Source organism: Microcaecilia unicolor, chromosome 2 (genome assembly GCF_901765095.1).
Source record: "Microcaecilia unicolor chromosome 2, aMicUni1.1, whole genome shotgun sequence".
NCBI classification, from domain to species: Eukaryota; Metazoa; Chordata; class Amphibia; order Gymnophiona; family Siphonopidae; genus Microcaecilia; species Microcaecilia unicolor.
The window spans coordinates 232,113,494-232,134,286 of NC_044032.1; the positions used below are offsets into that span (position 1 = coordinate 232,113,494).

The 20,793-nt window shown below is 42.3% G+C and overlaps 1 protein-coding gene across 4 annotated transcripts in view; it reads right to left on the reverse strand.

Moving 5' to 3' along the window:
* UHRF2 (ubiquitin like with PHD and ring finger domains 2) overlaps positions 1 to 20,793 on the reverse strand; it is a 414,897-nt gene that overhangs the window by 203,181 nt on the left and 190,923 nt on the right. For all 4 annotated transcript variants that reach the window (XM_030193781.1, XM_030193779.1, XM_030193783.1 and 1 more), the window contains exon 7: positions 19,958 to 20,081. In XM_030193781.1, coding sequence (XP_030049641.1) covers positions 19,958 to 20,081 — 124 coding nt within the window. The remainder of the gene's footprint in view (positions 1 to 19,957; positions 20,082 to 20,793) is intronic.

Genomic DNA, 20,793 nt, shown 5'->3' on the forward strand with positions numbered 1-20,793 from the left:
TCTAACAATTTAGCGAGTAAAGGAATCTCTGCAATAGGCCTGAAACTCGAAGTAAGAGATAAATCTAAATCCTTTGATTTAGAAATAGTTGTAAGAGCAATATGACCCATCTCCAAGGGAAATTTACCTAAAGCTGAATACTGAGAAAGCTAACAAGCCAAGAAATGATATGTTATATTAGAAAGAAGGATAAGTATTCAGTACACAATGACAACTTGTGACCTCAGGCACAAAATCATCAATAGAAATAAGGCTAAAATTATTCCATACTTGATCTGAAGTACCTAAATATAAAATGTAATTTTTTAACAATTGGAATGTTAGAGGTAGACCAAACTTTTAAGAGGTCATCCAAAAATTAGCTCTATCTTATTACAAAAAAAAAAAAAAAAAAAAGGCTTCCGGTGACGTCAGCAACCTCAATGGCAGCCTGAGCTCATCGCTCCGGCTCAGCCCCGCTAAAATCGCTACTTTTTCGCTATATAACCAGCGGACCTTTACCGCAAAACGAAGGCAGGAAGAATATACAAGTGGTACTTACAGGAAAGAAATGTCACAGAAATCGAAAATCGCAGAGGCCAAAGCAGGAGTATGAGGCAGCCTCCGTAATGCTAAAACTGCTAACAGTCATACGTCATCTCGGGAAGAGGAGGCCTCAGATTTTGATTCGAATCACTCCGACGAAGATACTGGCAACAATAAGGACTCACAGAACTCCGCAAAGACTTAGCTCGCATGAAATCAGACATTGTGGAACGCATTGAAAATTTGCGAGGTGAGATCAAGGAAATTGGTAATCGAGTGGAGGATCTTGAAGGCCGGGTGGACGAACACGTGGATCTGATGAACCAAATGAAAGAGAAGGAGGTGGACTTTGCTAATCAAATGGAGGAATTACAATACAAACTTGATGACACTCGAGAACAGAGGGAGGCGAAATAATTTAAGGTTTCGGGGCATTCCAGAGGCTGGAGATCAAGAAGATGTTCCCAAACTAGTACATGAACTATGTAAGCATATTTTGAAGGGAGATCCAGATCAACAGATCCCGGAAATTGAACGAGCCCATAGAGCGCTAGGCAAGTCGCTCCCTAATAAACCCAGAGACATTGTGGTCCGCTTCTGGAAATATTCAGAGAAAGAACATCTATATGGCCTGGCTAGGCAACAAAAGGATTTGTGCTTTCAAGACACACCTATTTCGGTATTCCAAGACTTATTAGCCTATACTTTACAACAAAGACGAAATATGAAACCGATACTGGAGGTACTGGGGCAAAATAACATAAATACCGATGGGCTTTTCCCTTTGCAGTATGCTTTACTATTACTGGAAAGCTACACAAAGTTCGCTCCCCGGAGGCGGCACAGCAGATTCTACAAGCAGCGGGCATGATGGGACTGACTACTGAACTACACTTGGAGACTACTGTTGACAAGAGAGACAAAGTGCGACAATGGCAACAAGTTTTTAATAAGGCAAAGAAACCACGGCTGACTATGCGCAACACCTGACTGTAATTGTACTCTAAAGTGAGGTTGCTGAAAGAGTACACGAAGCCTGACATTTTCTGCTTTATTTCCTTATGATCTACATTTATGGCGGAGATAAGTCTGTCGGGTATATGGAGGATGTCATGCGGGGTTGGGCGGAGGTGGTGTGGTTGGGTTGTATACTGTGGGGGTTGATCTTGCTAGGAAGCGAGTGAGTAGACTCCTCTGGGGAATTCTATTTCCGGTGGAAGTTTGCTACTCTACTTATGAAGGGGAAAAGGGAGGAAGGGAGATGGGAGGCTAGGGGGGGATGGGTTCAGGGGAAACGGGAGGGAAGGGTACTACAGTGTCTGCAGATGATATCTAGATATGCAAATGAATTTTCATTATCTTTCTGTTAAGCATACTCTATGGCAGCTACTTTAAAGATTATGACTCTCAATGTCAAAGGCCTAAATGCTCCTAGAAAGCAACAGTTGATTTGGCAAGAGATAAACAGTCATAAACCTCAGGTGGTTATGTTGCAAGAAACTCATTTGAAAAGGGCGCATGAATATTTGTTTAGACATGTTTATTACTCTAAGATTTATTTTGCCTCAGGCATATCTGATAAGAAACAAAGAGGGGTAGCAATATTGCTCCAGTCTGACCTGCCAATACAAATCCATCAGGTGAAAAGAGATCCAAAGGGCAGATATCTTCTACTCAGGGGGACATTTGAAAATCAGGAGGTTACTCTGGGATCTATATATGGGCCAAATACTAATCAACCATCTTTCTTTCAATTACTTAAGAAACAAATACACACAGTGCTGGGAGGTCAGCTTATACTGGGTGGTGATTTCAATGCCACTCTTTGCCCTGAAGTGGATAAATCGGGACGCAACTCTGGTAATGACAAAGTCTTGGCCAAACATTTTAACACTTTTGTTAGGGATATGGGACTTTTTGACTCTTGGAGAGACATGCACCCTACTGAGCGTGATTACTCTTTTTATTCTCCAGTACATTCTACATACTCACGGATTGACTACTTGTTGGTTGATAAGCTATTAGGAGATCAACTCACAAAAGCACATATAAATAATATTACTGTATCTGATCATGCTCCTTATGTGATACAATTAGATTGGCAGACAGGAAAACAGCGGGTAGGGCACTGGACATTAAATAATGAGCTGTTAAAACAGGAAGCAGTTTGTCAGGAATATGTAAAGGTCCTGAAGGAATACCTGTCTTTTAATGTAACCTCAGGGCCCTCAATTGCTATAGTGTGGGAAGCCCTTAAAGCGGTGTCCAGAGGTCACTTTATTAAGGTTGCTGGAAAGCTTAAGAAACAGAGGTTGCAAGCTACCTTGCAGCTAAGAGAGAACATTGGGATATTAGAAAGTAAACATAAAGCCACAGGCTCTCTTAAGATATATAGAGCTTTACAAGCTGCCAGAATACAACTAGAAGCCCTGCTAGCTCAAGATCTTGAGTATATTAACGAAAGACTAAAGCTTCACACATATACCACCAAAAATAAGATAAGTAGGCAGTTAGCTATTAAATTGCGAAAACTAAGAGCAGATCGTAATATTTATCGTATTAAGGGATCCAAAGGAGAGGTGCTCCGAACATCTCCAGAGATTAGAGTCCGTTTCAATGAATATTATGCTAAGCTTTATGCCGGAGATGGGGGTATACAGGAGGAGAGTATTCGATCATACTTGCAAAAAATGGCTCTACCATCCTTAACACAAGATCAACAACAAATGCTAGATGCCCCTATTGACATGCGTGAGGTCCTAGCAGCTATAAAAACTTTGAAAACTGCCAAATCACCGGGATTGGACAGCTATACGGCTGAATTCTATAAAACATTTGCCCCCTACTTGGCACCTGTGTTGACAGATGTGCTTAATGCTGTAGTGAAAGGAGATAATCTCCCGCCAACTATGAAAGAGGCATAGATTGCAGTGATCCTGAAGCCTAAAAAGGAGATGACTGAATGCTCTTCTTACTGCCCCGTCTCTGTACTTAATGTGGATGTTCGCATCCTGGCTAAGGTATTAGCAAGTAGATTAACAGAAATTCTGCCAACCTTAATACATCCAGATCAGGTGGGTTTTGTCGCCAACAGACAGGCCTCGGACAATATTAGACGAACTCTGAATGCTATGTATATTGCCCGGCAGAGTAAAACACCGCATTGTCTACTGAGTGTGGACGCTGAAAAAGCATTCGATAGGGTGCATTGGCCATTCCTGCACCAGGTTTACAACAGTTTGGATTTGGTTCTAATTTTAGGGACTGGATCAAAGAACTATACACTCAGCCGAAAGCAGGGGTAAAAATTAATGGGCAGATATCCGTCTTCTTTGAGCTGAATAGAGGGACACGCCAAGGGTGCCCTCTGTCGCCACTTTTATTTGCTTTAGTAATGGAACCATTGGCATGGGCTATTAGGAATCATCCAGGGATAAAGGGAGTGAGGGTGAAAGACTGGGAATCAAAGGTGGCATTGTTTGCAGATGATGTCCTTTTGACCCTTACCTCGCCTTTAGATTCTATACCCCAGGTTATAAGTGAATTGGAAACTTATGGGCAGGTGTCAGGATTTAAGATTAATTATGAGAAAACAGAAGCAATGGCAGGGGGTATGACAGAGGAACAATATCACCGTTGTAAGCAATTATAACCTTTGAGGTGGGTAACTAAGGGTCTTAAATATTTGGGAGTTTTCCTCACTGCTAAATTGCAAGACAATAATGAGGCTAACTATACTCCGTTACTGAAAGACATTAGGGAGGACTTGGAAAGATGGGAGCCCCTTGGTTTACCTTGGTTTGGGAGAATAGCCACAGTGAAAATGAATATATTACCGCGATTACTGTATCTTTTCCAGGCTCTGCCACTCCCTATTAGTGACCATGTGCTTCACTCCCTGCAGAAACGATTAGAGAAGTTCATCTGGAAAGGAGGCAAATCTAGAATCCACCCCTCCATAATGTATACAGACCGTAAGACCAAAGGTGGTTTAGGAATCCCTAAAGTGGACTTATATCATAGAGCGGCTCAGGTTAAATCCGCAGTGGAATGATTTCAAGAAGCCCCTCACAAACATTGGGTAAAGATTGAACAATATATACTACATAGCCCTTTGAAATTAGGCCACTTACTCTGGTTGCCGCCTAAACATCGTCGCTTGGGGGAGGAGGTGAGCCTGATCATTGAGTTCACTTTGTCATGCTGGGATAAAATGGAACGCTTAAAACAAATCTATTGCTCTCAGTTATCACCTATTGTTTGTAATTTAGCATTCCCATTAGGCTGCACACGCTCAGTTTTCACTAGATGGAAAAAGCAAGGGTTAGATCTATGGGGGGCAATTGATTAATAAAGATACCTTCATATCATTCCAGGAATTGGCAGATACATACAGGTTACCCTCTACAGATCAATATGCCTACACTCAATTGATTCATTTTTTGTCATCAGAAGGCAGACGTGCCTATTTAATGGGTGACGTGACCTTTTTAGAAGAACTCTGTGTTCGAGAACAAGGGACATGTGGCCTTATTACTTTGATCTATGGGCACTTGCGAGATAACAGGGTGCTGTGGGAGAAAGAATTAAGGGTCAGTTACTCAGCTGAGGAGTGGCAGAGAATGGAGAGGCGTTCCGTACACATTTCTCCAGCTGTTAATGTTCAAGAAAATTTAACAAAAGTACTATACCGCTAGTATCTAACCCCGGTAAGGTTAAATCATATGTTTGGAACAGCTTCCCCGACTTGTTGGCGTAGATGTGGCCAGCGTGGTACATTGGGCCATATTTGGTGAACATGTTACAAAGTAAAAGCCTTCTGGAAAGCTGTCCAAGCCCGGATTAGATACTGGGTGGGAGTTGAGATACCATATGACCCTGCTGTATTTCTGTTTCATAAAACTATCTTGGGGGTAAATGACTTTGGTCAAGTGTTAATCAAACATTGCTTATGTGCGGGAAGATTGCTTATTGCTCGCTCATGGAAGCAAAAAAATAGCCCGTCTGTTGTCCAATGGATGACCCTGTTGCGGAACATTGCAGAGAGAGAAAGACTGATGGCAAAAGAGAGACACCAGTTGTCGAAATGGACTAAGATCTGGGAACCTTTAGATATACCGAAGACATAATGAGCTATAGAGAAATATCTGATATGTTGAATCACTGTTGTTACCTTAGACACTGTAAGGGGAAGGGGGATTTGGAGGGTATTTTGACCAATAATGTGGAAATGTTTTGTTGCAGATTGTTTAGGGGGAAGAAGGGGGAAAAAATATATAAAACACAAAGAATATTGAATGTTTTATTACTCAATGAATGAGTATTGAAGAAACAAGTTCCAGGTTTTACAGTATGTACTAAAGCCTGGAAGCTTACTGTTGTGCCTGTATTTACATTTTGTCTTATTCAATAAAGATTCTTGTTTAAAAAAAAAAAAAAAAAAAAAGTCAGCAAGATCTTGGGAAGTAGGTTGTTGAATAACAGTTGATGTGGAATCAATAGGAGGTGCTAATAAATTCTCAACATTCTGAAATAACTTCCTCAAATTCCATAAACCAGTATCAATAATTGTAGTAAAAAAAGATTTTTTTTTACTTCTGCAACATAAAATGTATAAAACTTCAAAGCATCTCTCCATTTACATATCAGAGAAATATCAATGATGCTTCTGTCAATTCCTTTATAATCACCTACATTCATCTCCCTCAGTGACTCAGTAAACCAAGGAGCTGATTTAGAAGATTTTACTGACCAAACTCTTAAAAGGGCAATCAAATCTAAAGTTTTCTATAGATTGATCCCAGTTCTGTTTTTGAATAATTGGATCAGATTCTAAGGCATCAAGCTTACTAGAAACTAAAGGCTAAAATGCAATTAACATCTATTTTTTCTCTACACCTAACCACAGACCGAAATGTGTTTTAGAAGTGGATGTAAAAAAAAATATTAAAATTAAATCCGCTTTATAATGATCAGACCAAGGAACAGCTGAACCAAGCTATATCAGAAATCATCTGACTAGAAAAGAAAATTATACAATCTAAGGATTGTCCTTTATCATGAGTATCATATTGAGTTGTTAAAATTAAATTACAAGAATCTAATAAAGCTTTAAAACCTTGGAACCTAGAATCTGAATCCTGCTGTAAAGGTAGGTCTCCCACAAGAACCAACCTGGAACACTGAGTAGAATAAAAAAAACAAAAGTTCACTCAATGTATCATGGATCGAAGCCCATGAACCATGACGTTAATTCAGCAATAATCCTATAGTACCCAGAGAAGAAGATAAATCATCTTATAAAAAAGACAATACACATACTCTAAGCTAGATAAAACAGCTGAGCTAAAGTTAAATGAAATTATTTTTTACAAATAATTGCCAGCCCACCACCCCATTTATTTAACCTGGGAGAATGCAATATACTATAGCCAGAAGGGCATAAGTGAGAGATTTCTGGACAAAGGTTTATTAACCATGTTTCAGATGAAAAGAAAACCCCCAGATCAGAAACCCTAATAAGGTCATGGAGCAGTAAAAGCTTATTCACTACAGATCTAGAATTAACATAGAAACATGGCACAGGCACTGTGGAAATACTATTACCTATAATCACAAGCAATAGGGTGTAAGGGTGTAAATTAGGTAAGATTCCTCTGAGAACAGATATGACCATTACATTTGCAAGGCCTATTTCCAATCATACTTCAAATGTTGGCCATTTCTTAATTTTAGGCATATGACTAGTAGTGCACAAAACAGAAATTGGATGACCCAGCGTTTCCACTATATCAGTTTGAAAACCACTCACGCCTAAAAGAAATAACAGATACTAAAACAGCTGCTTCCTGATAGAAAAATATTATAATCCCTTCAGTAATAGAAAATATTAAACCCACACGCCACATGCCACACATACTAAACTCTTTGGCAAAAGTACTGAAGAGAGGAATGTCTGCACTGCCCACAGAAATAGAGTAGGCGAAATAAAATAAGAAATGATACAGTCAAGGAAAATGTTCAAGGAAACCTCGAGCTGCCCATCCTGTCTTGCCAACACAGCAATGCCTCCATCCACAAACAAGGTGGACTGACAGGCTATTGCAGCCCTCAAAAAAGCCGCTGCTGGCCACACTGTGAATGAAAAAGCGTTCCACCTTGGCATTCCCACTCAAGGCTATGAGCTCAAACACAGACTGTCCCCACTGGTTCTGGAGGAGCTGAAAAGCTGCCTGACCTAACGTCCACTCCCCTGGTTCCAGCAACAAGCAGCTGAGAAACTCCAGCTGAACAGTGTCCTACATGGCTATGTGTATTCCCAAGATCATCCAGAGGTTGATCTCCGCCCACTGATAAAGGGCTGCTACTTATAGGGCCTCTTCCTGCCTCCTGGTACGTCCCTGCTTGATGTAAGCCACCACCGTAGAATGGTTTGCCATCACCCAGGCTATTCTCCACCAGAGAAGGGGTAGGCACTACGCCGGAGCTAAACTGACCACCCATGTCTCCAAGAAACCTCCAAAAAAACATCTCTGCACCACTGCCCAAGCAATGAGCCCTCCCCTCCCCAACCATGTAGACTTGCATCATTAGTCACCACCACCCAGTCAGCAGGAACCCCTACAGGAAGTATCTGGGTTTGTACCACTAGGCCAGGCTGTGCCTCATCCTGAGAGAGGAAACCAACGCTCAAAGTCCTAGGTGATAAGTGCCTACTGCAACAACAGATCTGACTGGAGAGGTCACATGTGGGCCCGAGCTCAGGGCACCACTTCCAGAATCTTGCCATGGACACCAGGAGCGAAAGACAATCCCAGGCGTATGGAGATTCCATAAGGCACAGCTTCTGCTTCTGGTCCTGTACCTTGCACATGACTTTTTGGCAGGATTGCTGACATTTGTTTCTTGACCTCAGAATGGTTCCATACTGCAGATTGTGATGTATGTATAACCCTTTACACCTGATATATGCATATTTGAATTTAAATTTGGACTCCTGGTGCAGGTAGTATAGCCAAAATATGGCCCGCGTTAAGTCCCTCAAGCAGTAATGTGCTTTCTCATATACACGTGCTTTCGAAGATACCTCTGGCTTCACACTGCTTCTTTGGTTACCGCCACTGTTCGGTTGCTGCGCTTCGAGTTGTGGAGACTGGTCCCTCTTCTTTTTTCCCTTCGTGTTGTGCTTTCCATCATACATGTAATTTTATGTTTCAACAGTTTTATTGATGACTCAACAAAGTAGAAAGCCAACATGCTCAATATACAACGAATTACAAACAAAACAAGCTGAATAAGAGCAGAATAAGCTCGTCAAAGTTTTAACACTTTTCTCCCCACCCACCAATTCCCATAACCCTCCCCCCCTACAGAATTTATGGTTAAACAAATTTTATTGAACCACAGACACAATGAATACACTAAGCAAGCAGAAACAGGTGTATCCCTGTAGCATTTTACATGTAATAACCTCTGCCTACAGCCCCCCTCCCCCCTTTCCCCACCTAAACAGCCATAATTTGTAATTAACAAGCAGCCATCAATGTTTATGACAGTTCCTACGGAGCAAGTAAACTATAAGAATTAACCAAGAAGGTTATAACCATCCAAACCTCCAGTAGGTTGAAAGCATTGATAAGCAAAGGCTTCGTCAACAGGCTGTGCAAAAAGTATCACAATAACCCAGCTCTTATCATTCCCCCCCCCCCCCCCCCAGAAAGAGAAAAGAAAAAAAAAGGGGGGGGGGGAGGCAAGGAATAAGAGGTATGTGCGCTGCTAAGCCATACTTAGTTGCGTGTGGCCCAAGGCCTTCAGACACATTAAGGCCATGCTGAAAAGAGTCTCCTTGCACCATTCACCAAAACATATATAGTCAAATTGAGATAAGAATCAATCTCCTGGCCCTGTGCGGAAAGGACCGCATGTACACATCCCACACTTCAAGAAACACTTTTAAGCGCTTGGGGGAGCACCTAGCATACTGACATTCCAAAAGCATCAATGCATGCATGCGATTCCTCCAGGCCCAAAAGGAAGGAGCCTCCTCACCAACCTACACCTCCAGAATATTCTCTTACGCATAACTCCTGCCTTACGAAGGAACACCACCTGTGAACGATTTTGGATGTGAAAAGCTTCATACTTATCCAATAATAAACCCTGCAGGAGAGATGGGTACCGCTCATCCCAACAACTTAGCAAGATAAATAGAGACATCTCTCCAGAAAATTCTTACCTTCGGACAGCCCCAAAATGCATGGAAAAAAGAATTTTGACCTTGCCTACACTTCTGGCATGTCAGAGTCTATTGCACCCATTTTAAAGAGTTGTTCCTGTGCAAGATATGATCTGTGTAAAGTACGAAACTGACACTCCTTCAGCTCCGCACTCACCAAGATCTCTGGAATGCGCTTGATAAGTCTATATGGATCTAGGGAAGTACCCGGCAACCCCAAATCTCAACACCATTTAGCAATGAGATCTCCATAGTTCCAAGGTGGTGAAATAGACTGCAATGCTTTATATAAGACAGAAACTGACAAGCCCCCATCGCAAAACTTATCAAAAAATGTCTGCAAATGTGTGCCCAGAGAAGGAGACAATGCAGGCAAGTCCAGAGAACGTATATAGTGCTTCAAAAAATCATTAACCTCTACAACGCCACGCTCGTGCAGAATATCCCAAGAAAACATCCTGCCTTGAGCATCTAACACATGTTGTATCAGAAAATATCCCTTCTTCGCCCATTATCTAAAACTCATATTATCCTGCCCTGGGGAAAACTGCAGATTACCCAAAATCGGGAGCTGATCCAAAATCTCGAGCTGGCCCCAAGAAGTGGTACCAAATAACGCCACACCTGTCTAAGCGAAGTAACACGCTACAACGGACACATGATGGCAGAAGGCCAGATGAACAATGCAAAAGGGAATTAAGATGCCATGGAGAATAACAGACCAACTTGTACGTGATCGGAGTATAGCTTTGCTCCTCTAGTATCCAATCCCCCAGGTGCCGAAGCAGGCAGGCATAATTATATAAACGTAAATTTGGAAGGCCCAATCCTCCATTTTTCCAAGAACCAATTAAGTATTTAAAAGTCATCTTTGGTTTCCACCCGGCCCAGCAAAAATGAGACAATAGCTTCTGTAAAGCAACTAAGTCACGCTTTAACAATTTAAGGAGCAGCAACTGAAGGACATACAACCACTTAAGAAATAATACCATATTAAAAAGTTGAATTCTACCATGGATCGTCAAAGGAAAGTGAACCCATTTAGCCAAATAAGCGCCAGTATATTTCAGTTATGCTGAAAAGTTGATCTTATAAAGTGAAGCCGTATTTTTAGGTAGTTGAATACTTAAGTATCAGAAGGAGGTAAGTTCCTACTTCAACGAAAAGGGGCCCATACAATTCTCCTGGACCGATAGCCTAGTGGGCATCGCTAAGGACTTATCAAGGTTCAGTTTAAAGCCCAAGAAATCCCCGTATTTACCAAAACTCTCCATCAACGCCTCCAAGGACGCTTGAGGGTTGACAATATGTACCAATAAATCATCCGCAAAAGCGGAGAGTTTGAACTCACGAGAACGTATACAAACCCCTTTTATATCCTAATTGTTACCAATTTCCCTAATCAGCGGATCAAAAGATAAAACAAAAAGCAGGGGCGGCAAAGGGCAACCTTGACAAGTGCCACAACAGATCTCAAATTCCGAGAAGAAAACACCAACCTTACCCTAGGTGACTTATAGAAAGTCTGGACAGCATCCGGAAAAAATCCGGATATACCATAACGACGAAGCACTGCAAAAAGAAACCCGCAAATAACTCGGTCAAATGCCTTCTGTGCATCAAAACTGACCAGCAGAGAAGGCAGACCTGTCCTCTCTCTGTGTTCCATTGAAAGAAGGAGCTTTCGCAAATTACGAGTTATAGTCTTTCCACGAACAAATCCCACCTGCAGTCCTGCTATTTTTTTTTTGTTACATTTGTACCCCGCGCTTTCCCACCCATGACAGGCTCAATGCGGCTTACATGGGGCAATGGAGGGTTAAGTGACTTGCCCAGAGTCACAAGGAGCTGCCTGTGCCTGAAGTGGGAATCGAACTCAGTTCCTCAGTTCCCCAGGACCAAAGTCCACCACCCTAACCACTAGGCCACTCCTCCAAAGTCCGGAAGTACCCGATTCGCCAATATTTTTGCAAAGAATTTTGTTTCTGTATTCAAAAGAGAGATAGTACATAAGTACATAAGTACATAAGTAGTGCCATACTGGGAAAGACCAAAGGTCCATCTAGCCCAGCATCCTGTCACCGACAGTGGCCAATCCAGGTCAAGGGCACCTGGCACGCTCCCCAAACGTAAAAACATTCCAGACAAGTTATACCTAAAAATGAGGAATTTTTCCAGTCCATTTAATAGCGGTCTATGGACTTGTCCTTTAGGAATCTATCTAACCCCTTTTTAAACTCCGTCAAGCTAACCGCCCGTACCACATTCTCCGGCTATGAATTCCAGAGTCTAATTACAGCCTATAAGAAAGCTGAATGGGATCCTTCCCAGGTTTTAACAATAATACAATTTGGGCCAGCTGAAGAGATTGTGGGAGGTCCCCCGAAGCTACAAATTGGGTGAAGAAAAACCGCAAGGTGGGAACAATTGATGGTGACTAAAGTTTATAAACAATTCAGCTCTAAAGCCATCCGGCCCTGGCGACTTAACCAGGGCGCTCTGCTGGATCACCAAAGCCACCTCATCTTCCACAATGGGGGCACTGAGCTTAGCCAAAGCCTCTGCTCCACAGCGAGGCAAATCCAAACTATCCAAGTATATATCACCATTTAGAATTGTCTCATCAGGATGGGCATACAACTGCTGGTAATACCTCTTAATAACTGCCGCAATCTCCCGATCCGTTCGTACCTTAATACCATCCCCCCCCCCCCCCCCCCAAATCTATCTGAGATATAATCCAAGATCCCCCAGACTGTCTAATCAAACGGGACATAAGCTTCCCGGCTTTGTTCCCGTGAAGATACAACTAACATTTATAGTACTTAATTGATTTCATCGCCCTCTCCTGAAGAAGTTCATTTAGAGAAGATTTAAGCGCATGCAGGGAATTTCTCAACCCTGGAGTCAAAGTCGCTCCGTACGGACAACACATCTGCACCAGTTGTTTTTCTAATCTCAAAATTTCTCTCTCTCTTGCTTTGCGTTTAAAGGCCATTATCGCCCCTCATAGCACATAGCATAGCCATTTCCCAATAAAGAATTGGTTGATTCCTATAGGATGCATTATGAAGCTCATAATCCGTCCATTTTTGCAGCAGAAAGTCACAAAAGGCCAGGTCCCAATATAACTGTGGAGGGAAATGCCAAACATACTATGTACCATCAGGACCCTTCAGATCCACTGAACACCAGATGTAGGCATGATCCGAGACACTATAAGCTCCAATCCCAGCTGAGACTACAAAGGAAAACAACCCCATGGACAGAAGCCAATAGTCAATCCGAGATTGCGAGCCATGCGCCCTCGATAAATGAGTATAGTCTCTGTCCAGGGGATGCAGCGTTCTCCAAACATCTAATAAATCTAAACTTGAACACGGTAATGGTATACCCTTTGATGAAACCACCCTCCCCCCAAGACCGCGAGACCTGTCCAGAACGGGATCGTGAAGCATATTAAAATCACCCCCCCCCCCCCCCATAATAATGGGCATGTCCATGACCCCGGCCACCCTACGTATAATGGTCTAAGGGTTTTTTGTTAACAGAAACCTTCACCAAAAGAAATCTACTCTGGGGTACCAAGACAGCTGGCTCCTCCCCAGCACTATCTAAAATCCTATCTAAGTCACCAGGCGATCCTCGCGTCCACCAGCCACCCAGCTATCTACATGCTTAATAATCGAATCTCCAACTACAACAGCCGTCTTAACCTTTCCCACCTGGGCACTAGCCCCTGGAGAAACATCCTCGGTGTGAGAGGATATTGCATTCCCTGGTGTGCTGGTCCTGTCTACAGGATTACTTCCAGCCTCACCAGGGTGATGCTCTCCTTTTAGAAGGCCTCCCTCCTCCAAGGCAGCACAGGGGCTGCCAGACTGGAGGTGGGACTTCTCTACAACGTCCCTGTAGGCCTCTATGTACCGCTCTTTCTCCCTCAGCTCCTCCAAGTCTGCTACTCTAGCCTCAAGAGAACGGATTCATTCTCTGAGAGCTAGGAAGTCTTTGCATCAATCACACACATATGACATCTCAACAACTGGGAGATAATCATACATGTGACACTCAATGCAAAAGACTGGATAGCACCCCTCCAATGCTGCTCATCCATGTTGGCACAAATAATACTGCTAGGTATCCTCCAAATGTATCAAAAGTGACTTAATGGCGCTGGGAGAGAGGGTAAATCAGACAGGTACACAGGTGATGTTCGATCCTCCCTTTTGAGGGTAAAGGCCATGGCAGGGAAGCTCACATCCTGGAGAATATGTGGCTGCACAGATGGTGTCATCAAGAGCACTTTGGCTTCCTAGACCATGGGATGCTTTTCCAAGGGCTGCTGAGCAGAGATGGTAGCCATCTATCAAAGAAGGGAAAATGTGTTTTCAGCAGCAGACTGGCTAACCTACTGAAGAGGGGTTTAGCCTACCATTGTTGGGGCAGGGTGATCAAAGCACCCAGGTAAGTACAAGCCCTCAAGTAAGTGAAGCATCAAATACCTCTACACAAATGGGAAAAAAGGGGCAATGTCTGGAAAGCAATATATACTAATGCCTGAAGTATGGGAAATAAGGTTTTAGATCTTCAGGCTATGATGTAAGAGGCTGATTTGAATTTAGTAGCGATCACAGAGACATGGTTCACAGAGAACCATGACTGGGGAAGAGTTATATCAGGCTATGTGTTCAGGAAAGACAGGGTAGGAAGAAAAGGAGGGGAAGTGGTATTACATGTTAAAAAATAATATTAAAGCACAAAACTGCAGGAACTACAGGTTAAGGAAGAGGAAATGCAAATGTATTCACACTAGTGTGATATACAGGCCTTCTTCAAAGACAGATAAAATGAGAAGAATGGTCACAAAAAAAAAAAAAAAAAAAAAAACTTAGAGCAGCTGCAAAGATCAAAAATTTACATCAGGCATGGATGAGATTCAAAAACACCATCCTGGAAGCCCAGACCAAATATATCAAATATTAGGGCTGTTCACCGTTCAAAGGGACGAATCGTAATCAAAAATTTAAATCGCACGATTAATCGCATAAAGTGTCCGCCTGACATTTTCACCTGTACAGTGCAAAATATAGACTGCAGATGTAAATTCTCAAAACTGATATACTGTACATCAGTTACTAAACTAAAAATAAAATAATTTCTCTTACCTTTGTTGTCCAGTGATTTTATTTTTCTAATTATCTTATTCCCTGTCTCTGGTTCTGAACTGTATTTTCAGGGCCTCCTCTCTCCTCACTATTTCTTTTCTCTTCTCTTCTTCCCCTATAACATCTTTCACATTCAACTTTCTGCCATTTTTCTTCCTCCTTATATTTGCCCTATTTCTTGCCCTTCCCTTTCATCCATGATCACTGTCTCCTTTCTCCTTGGTCTCTCCTCCCCACTCCTCCATGGACATCATCTCCTCCCAACCCGTGGGCACCATCTCCTCTTCTCTCTTTTCTTTCCTCTCTATGTGCACCATCTCATCCATCTCTCTTCTGTTCCCTTCCTCTCCTTGGGCACCATCTCTCTTGTTCCCTTCCTCTCTATGGGCACCATCTCTCTTCTGTTCCTTTCTTCTCTATAGGTAGCATTTCATCTCATTCCTTCCCTTCCTCTCCATTGGCACAATCTCATTTCCCCTCCCCCGGGAGCCCCTGCAGCCTTTTCTCTCCAGCTGCCCCACATTCTCTCCTAACCCCCACCCCAACACCGACAGCCTTTTGTCAGGGGTCCGATATTCTAAAAATTATGGGGGAATTTAAATTTTCAGATAGAATGTACGAGTACAGTAGCATGTGCCTTTTTAGAGGCAATGTCTGCCATAGGGTTGCACAACTGGTATCTTTTACACCACATAAGCAGCACACTCTAGATTTAACTTTCATTCCAGACAGATTTATCATAATACAGAATCTTAGAGGAACTGTTATCCCTCAGTCTGATCATGTGTTGCTGACTATAAACTTAGGGTAGTTAATAGGAATTATTGTCTACATAAGTTCCTTCTTGGAAAGGGTAGCCTAAAGTGGAGATTGGCGTCTTTTATTAAGGAAAGAATGTCAACCGAGAGAACTGTTCTCAATAGAGCGAGTTAACGACTGCCTCAAGTGAGTGAAACAATAGTTGTAAAGATTCAACCTGCTGTGTATTAGACTGCTAAACTGCAGCAGTTGCAAGTTAAAATGTGGATGATTTTGTCTGATCAGTTACAGGATCTCAGCTCCCAGGTGGTCAGCTTTCAGGGAGATTACTGAAGGTGGGATGGTACAGCTTACAGAGAGACTGCAAGTTAAGGGGCCCTTTTACTAAAGTTTCACGTGTGCTAACAGACATTAGTGCATGCTAAATGCTGCGCATCCTATTTTATACCTATGGGCCATGTGGCACTTAGAGCACACTACTGTCTGTTAGCATGTGCCAAGCATTAGTAAAAGGGCCCCTTAACTTGCCATCTCTCTGTAAAGCTGTACCATTCCACCTTCAGTAATCTCCCTGAAAGCTGACCACCAAATATTCTGTCATGGATTTCTGTCCAAGACAAAAGCATTTTTAAAACAGGTAAGACCATTTCTTTTTCCAATTATTCTGATTACTGTGAAGCAGTCATTAGAAATAGTAGTACTATTTCTAATGACTGCTTCACAGTAATCAAAATAATTGGAAAAAGAAATGGTCTTATGTGTCATTTTCTAATCATTTATTTATAATTTTCATTTTACAAGGGTCACTTGCAAACAGTAATACAGAGATGACTGTACAATAATACAATATTAGAAGAAAACAATCTCAACTAGATAAATGGATTATATACAATCTTTCTCTTTCTTAGACCACAAAAATAAATAGGGAGAGTGAAACAAGACAAGGAGATCAATTAAACAACAGTAAACAAAGAAAACGTATTAACCTGATTATCCCCAATTATTATTTATCTAAATCATTATTCCACATTGATCATCTGGTTGGCTTCTTCAAACCCAAGACAGTAGTATAGTCAATTAATTTCGTTGGAAACATACTTATTGTCCAATATTAGTGGAAACAATACACCTGATTTCATTTTTTTCTCTTTTAAAACCAGAAATTATTTAATACAAACACTTGAATCTCTAAACCAATTCCCACTGATTAAGGTAATCCCAGTTTCACACGTGTCATTTTAAAGTAAGCTTTTGTAGATGACTGTGCAAGTTCAACTGCAAGCATTTTTAGAAACTTTTGATATTTTGCATACCAGTCAATCAGGATTTAGAAGGAAGGCTGTGGGGCCTGTGAGAAGCAGCATCAAAAAGCCTTATTTTATCATCCTCACTTTAATATTCCCTTTTCTCTTGTTTGTCCTGTTTGTCTATCCTAATTAGATTGTAAGCTCTGTCGAGCAAGTACTGTCTCTTCACGTTCAAGTGTACAGCACTGCGTACGTCTAGTAGCGCTTTAGAAATGATAAGTAGTAGTAGTAGATGCAGGTACAGCACAGATACATTGTTGCTCTCCTTGCGGGATATGTTTTATAAGGAACTGGACAGGGAAGAATCATGTGCTGGTTACTCTGGAACCAGCCTCTGCATTTGATATGTTAAATCATGATTGTTGATGCAATGGTTATGAGGCTTCAGAATGGGATTGTGTTGCTAGTTGTCTCTTTTTTGGGGACGTAGGCACCAGGTGAGATATGGCGACATGTTTATTGACTGGCAAGAGATTGTTACAGAGTGTAGCACAGTGTTCAAGACTTCCCCTTTGTAAGCAGAGATGTTGGAGCAGTAGGGTATTTTTGTCCATTGTACACCGATGATACACAGATGGTATTGCTGTCTATGGAGTTTTGTCAGGATACAATATGGAAACTAGAAGAAAAAAATGTTTTGGTAGCAGAGGAATGGCTTAGAATGAATGGATAAACACTAAATCTAACTACAACAGAAGTACTGGGTATTACTAAGAAAGCTGAAAGGGTTTCTCAGCTGCACTTGCCTTGCACTAGGTGGACTGTGTGTGAAATCAGTAGATAAGAAACCTTTGGGTTATAATAGATTATAATTTCCACTGCTCATATTAAAATGCACTCAATATGCTTTTAAATTGAGATTAATGAGGCAGTTGTGATACTATTTACCTAGGCCAAAGTTCAGGACAACCCTTCAGGCTCTCGTATCGTCAGGATAGGTTTACTGAAATGCAGTTTTCTTGAGCCTACTAAGATCATTGATACGTGTATTACAGATGGTACAGAATTTGGCGGATTACCACCATCAGCATGTCTCACCTTACCTGAGGATATTACACTGGTTCCTTATTCCAAGGCTAATTATATTTAAGGTTTTGGTATTCATATTTGGATTGTATATGGGAAGACTCCTGTATATATGAAAGGATTATCAACCTGCTCTTAATCAGCACCTATGCAGCTATTGATAGTTCCAGTAAGATCCGAGTCAAGATTTGTGGTTACACAAGAAAGAGCTTGTTCTGTGGCAGGTCCGACCCTGTGGAATGATTTGCCACAATGTCTTAGGGAGGAGACTGACATTCAATTAAAAGCTTTTTTGTTTTTTATTTAATGAAGCTTTAGGAGTATAGGGAGTCTTAACTTTAATATTTTAACTATCTGCTTTTGTTTTAAAATGTATTAGTATTAAGTTGTAACCAGATGAGAGCAGGACTTTCCCTTAGATGTGTGGGCTATAAACATCTGTAAATCAATCAACCGTACTTGTCTACAGAAAAAGCATTGTTGCTCACTTGTAAGAGATGTTTTCTGTAGACAGCAGGATTAATCAGGCAAGTAATCCCTCCTATTAGGTGCTTGTTTAAATTGCAGAACTAACTGATGTAGATGATCAAAGGTAAATGTGGGGCCACAATTACCTGCGGCGAATGATCAGCAGGCTCTGGCATGACAAACGAGTGCACGAAGGAATACCACAGAGCTCATTTAAGTGATATTTAAATGAGCTCCTCCACCGCAGGATCAGAGAACTGCGCTCTGATCCTACGGTGCTCCTACCACCTTAACCCTACACCAGCTCCTGAGCTGGCATTAGGATTAAGGCACCCTCTTCCTCCTCTCTCCCCTCCCCCCCCATTTCAAGCCAGGCCAGCAGGTAGCCCAGGCTGTCATTGTCAACCCGTGAAGTCATAGTCAGTCTTGGGGGGGTCCGGTGGACCCCCAGATCCTCCACCCCAAGGGTTAGGCCCCAGGGGTCCGGTAGACCCCCCACAAATAAAAACAAAACAAAACCTGGTGGTCCCCTAGGTCCCTCGCTCCCCCCCCCCCCAATGGTCACTGGGGAAGGTCAGGTCGAGCCAGACCTGTGATAGGGGGGCCTGACCTGACTCCCCTTGAAGACTAGCCCTGGCAACCCATCCCCCTCCTCAGTACCTCAAATGCTGCAGAAGGAGGGACCAGCACTCCCTTCTCCTCCGGGCGCCACGCCCTGCCCAGTGAATCCTGTGATGCACCGGTCGGGACTTAACTTTCATATAATGGAGTTTCTCCCGTATATGGAAGCCAAGCCCAACACAGCACATCTCAGGATGCACCAGGCAGGGCACCACCATTTTGAGGTGGTGCCCTGAGGGAGTGGTGGTCCCTCTTCCTCCAACATCTGAGGTACTAAGGAGGGGGGGTTGGGGTGTCAGGTTGGGCTTGTTGGTGGGGGGGGGGGGGGGGGGGGGGTGGAGGGCCTAGGTCAAGGTTTAACAGGCCCGAGAGAAAATCCCAGACCTATCAAACCTCTTTTGCGGAAGGACTGTGCCTGAGCACATACCCAGGCACAATCCTCCCACAAAAGCCCCAGTTGATCAAATTAGCATGTATAAATTTGCACACTATTAGTTTCAATCATTGGGGCTTTATTTCCCGGTGGTGTTCCGGTGATAATTTAACCGCGCTGTTCGGAACAGCTTGGGGAATTTAATCATCAGCCCATGAGGGAGTGAGGAGACTGCTGCATGCAGGAAGTATCGTGCATACTCAGAACTTTATACTTAGCTCTGAGCTCTGGGGGATCTGTTGATGTGTGATGATACCATTCCACTTATGTGCCTGATTGAGCCTGTTATTGAAAACACCTGATCAAGGTGAAAAACAATTTTTTTTTTTTTTGGGGGGGGGGGGGGGGGGGCAAATTTTGGAGCATTCTATTCTCTGTTTTAGAATTTAAAATATAAAATAAAAATATCAAACTGTACCTTTCCCCAGTCTCTCTGGCTCTCAGTACTAGCTGAAGGCATCTTTGCTTTCTTTTTACTCTGCTTGAGCTTTTCCCCAGCCTTCACCACCTCAGTAGAATCATTTTTACATGAGGGACAGTACCTATAATGGTTTGGAATACATCAAGTGAAAAACAATGACAGTATTTTTTAGTCAGTACAGTCTGTACTTGACAGCATGACTCTCTTTCAATTGTCTCATGCTCCTATTAGTACAATCTGCATTTTATCTAGAACATGATTCTTCTGTACTGCAATGTTTATGATCCAGTTATTAAAATCCACTTCAATTAGAAAAACAGGATGGCAGTGTGCTGCAAATATTTTGATGTCTTTCTAATATAATGGAAAACATTCACATATGCACGTGCAGGCTAATTTTGTAACAGGGCGCCTGATTTAAGAGAGCAAGCAGGTGCCTACTAAGGTACTATTTTACAAAGACACATAGGGGTCCGATATTCAGCTGGCGGCGATCAGTGTTTTCCTGACCATGGAAGGAATTAAAACCCAGAAAATTAATACTGGGCCATGTCCGGGTACAAGCACTGAATTTCTGGGTTTACGGAGCAGCTAACCTGGGTTTACGGAGCAGCTAACCCATAGGTGGATAAGTGTAATGTTCAGCACATAACCAGCTATGGGTTACTGCATAAAGATAGGACTGACTTTTATGTGGTCCTATTTATGCAGTTAACCTAGCCAGTTAAGTGCTGTATATTAGCAATTAACCAGCCAAGTGCTGAATGCCCCCGATTTAACACTAACCAGTTATTTTCAGCAGAACTAACCAGTAAAGTGCCGCTGAAAATTAG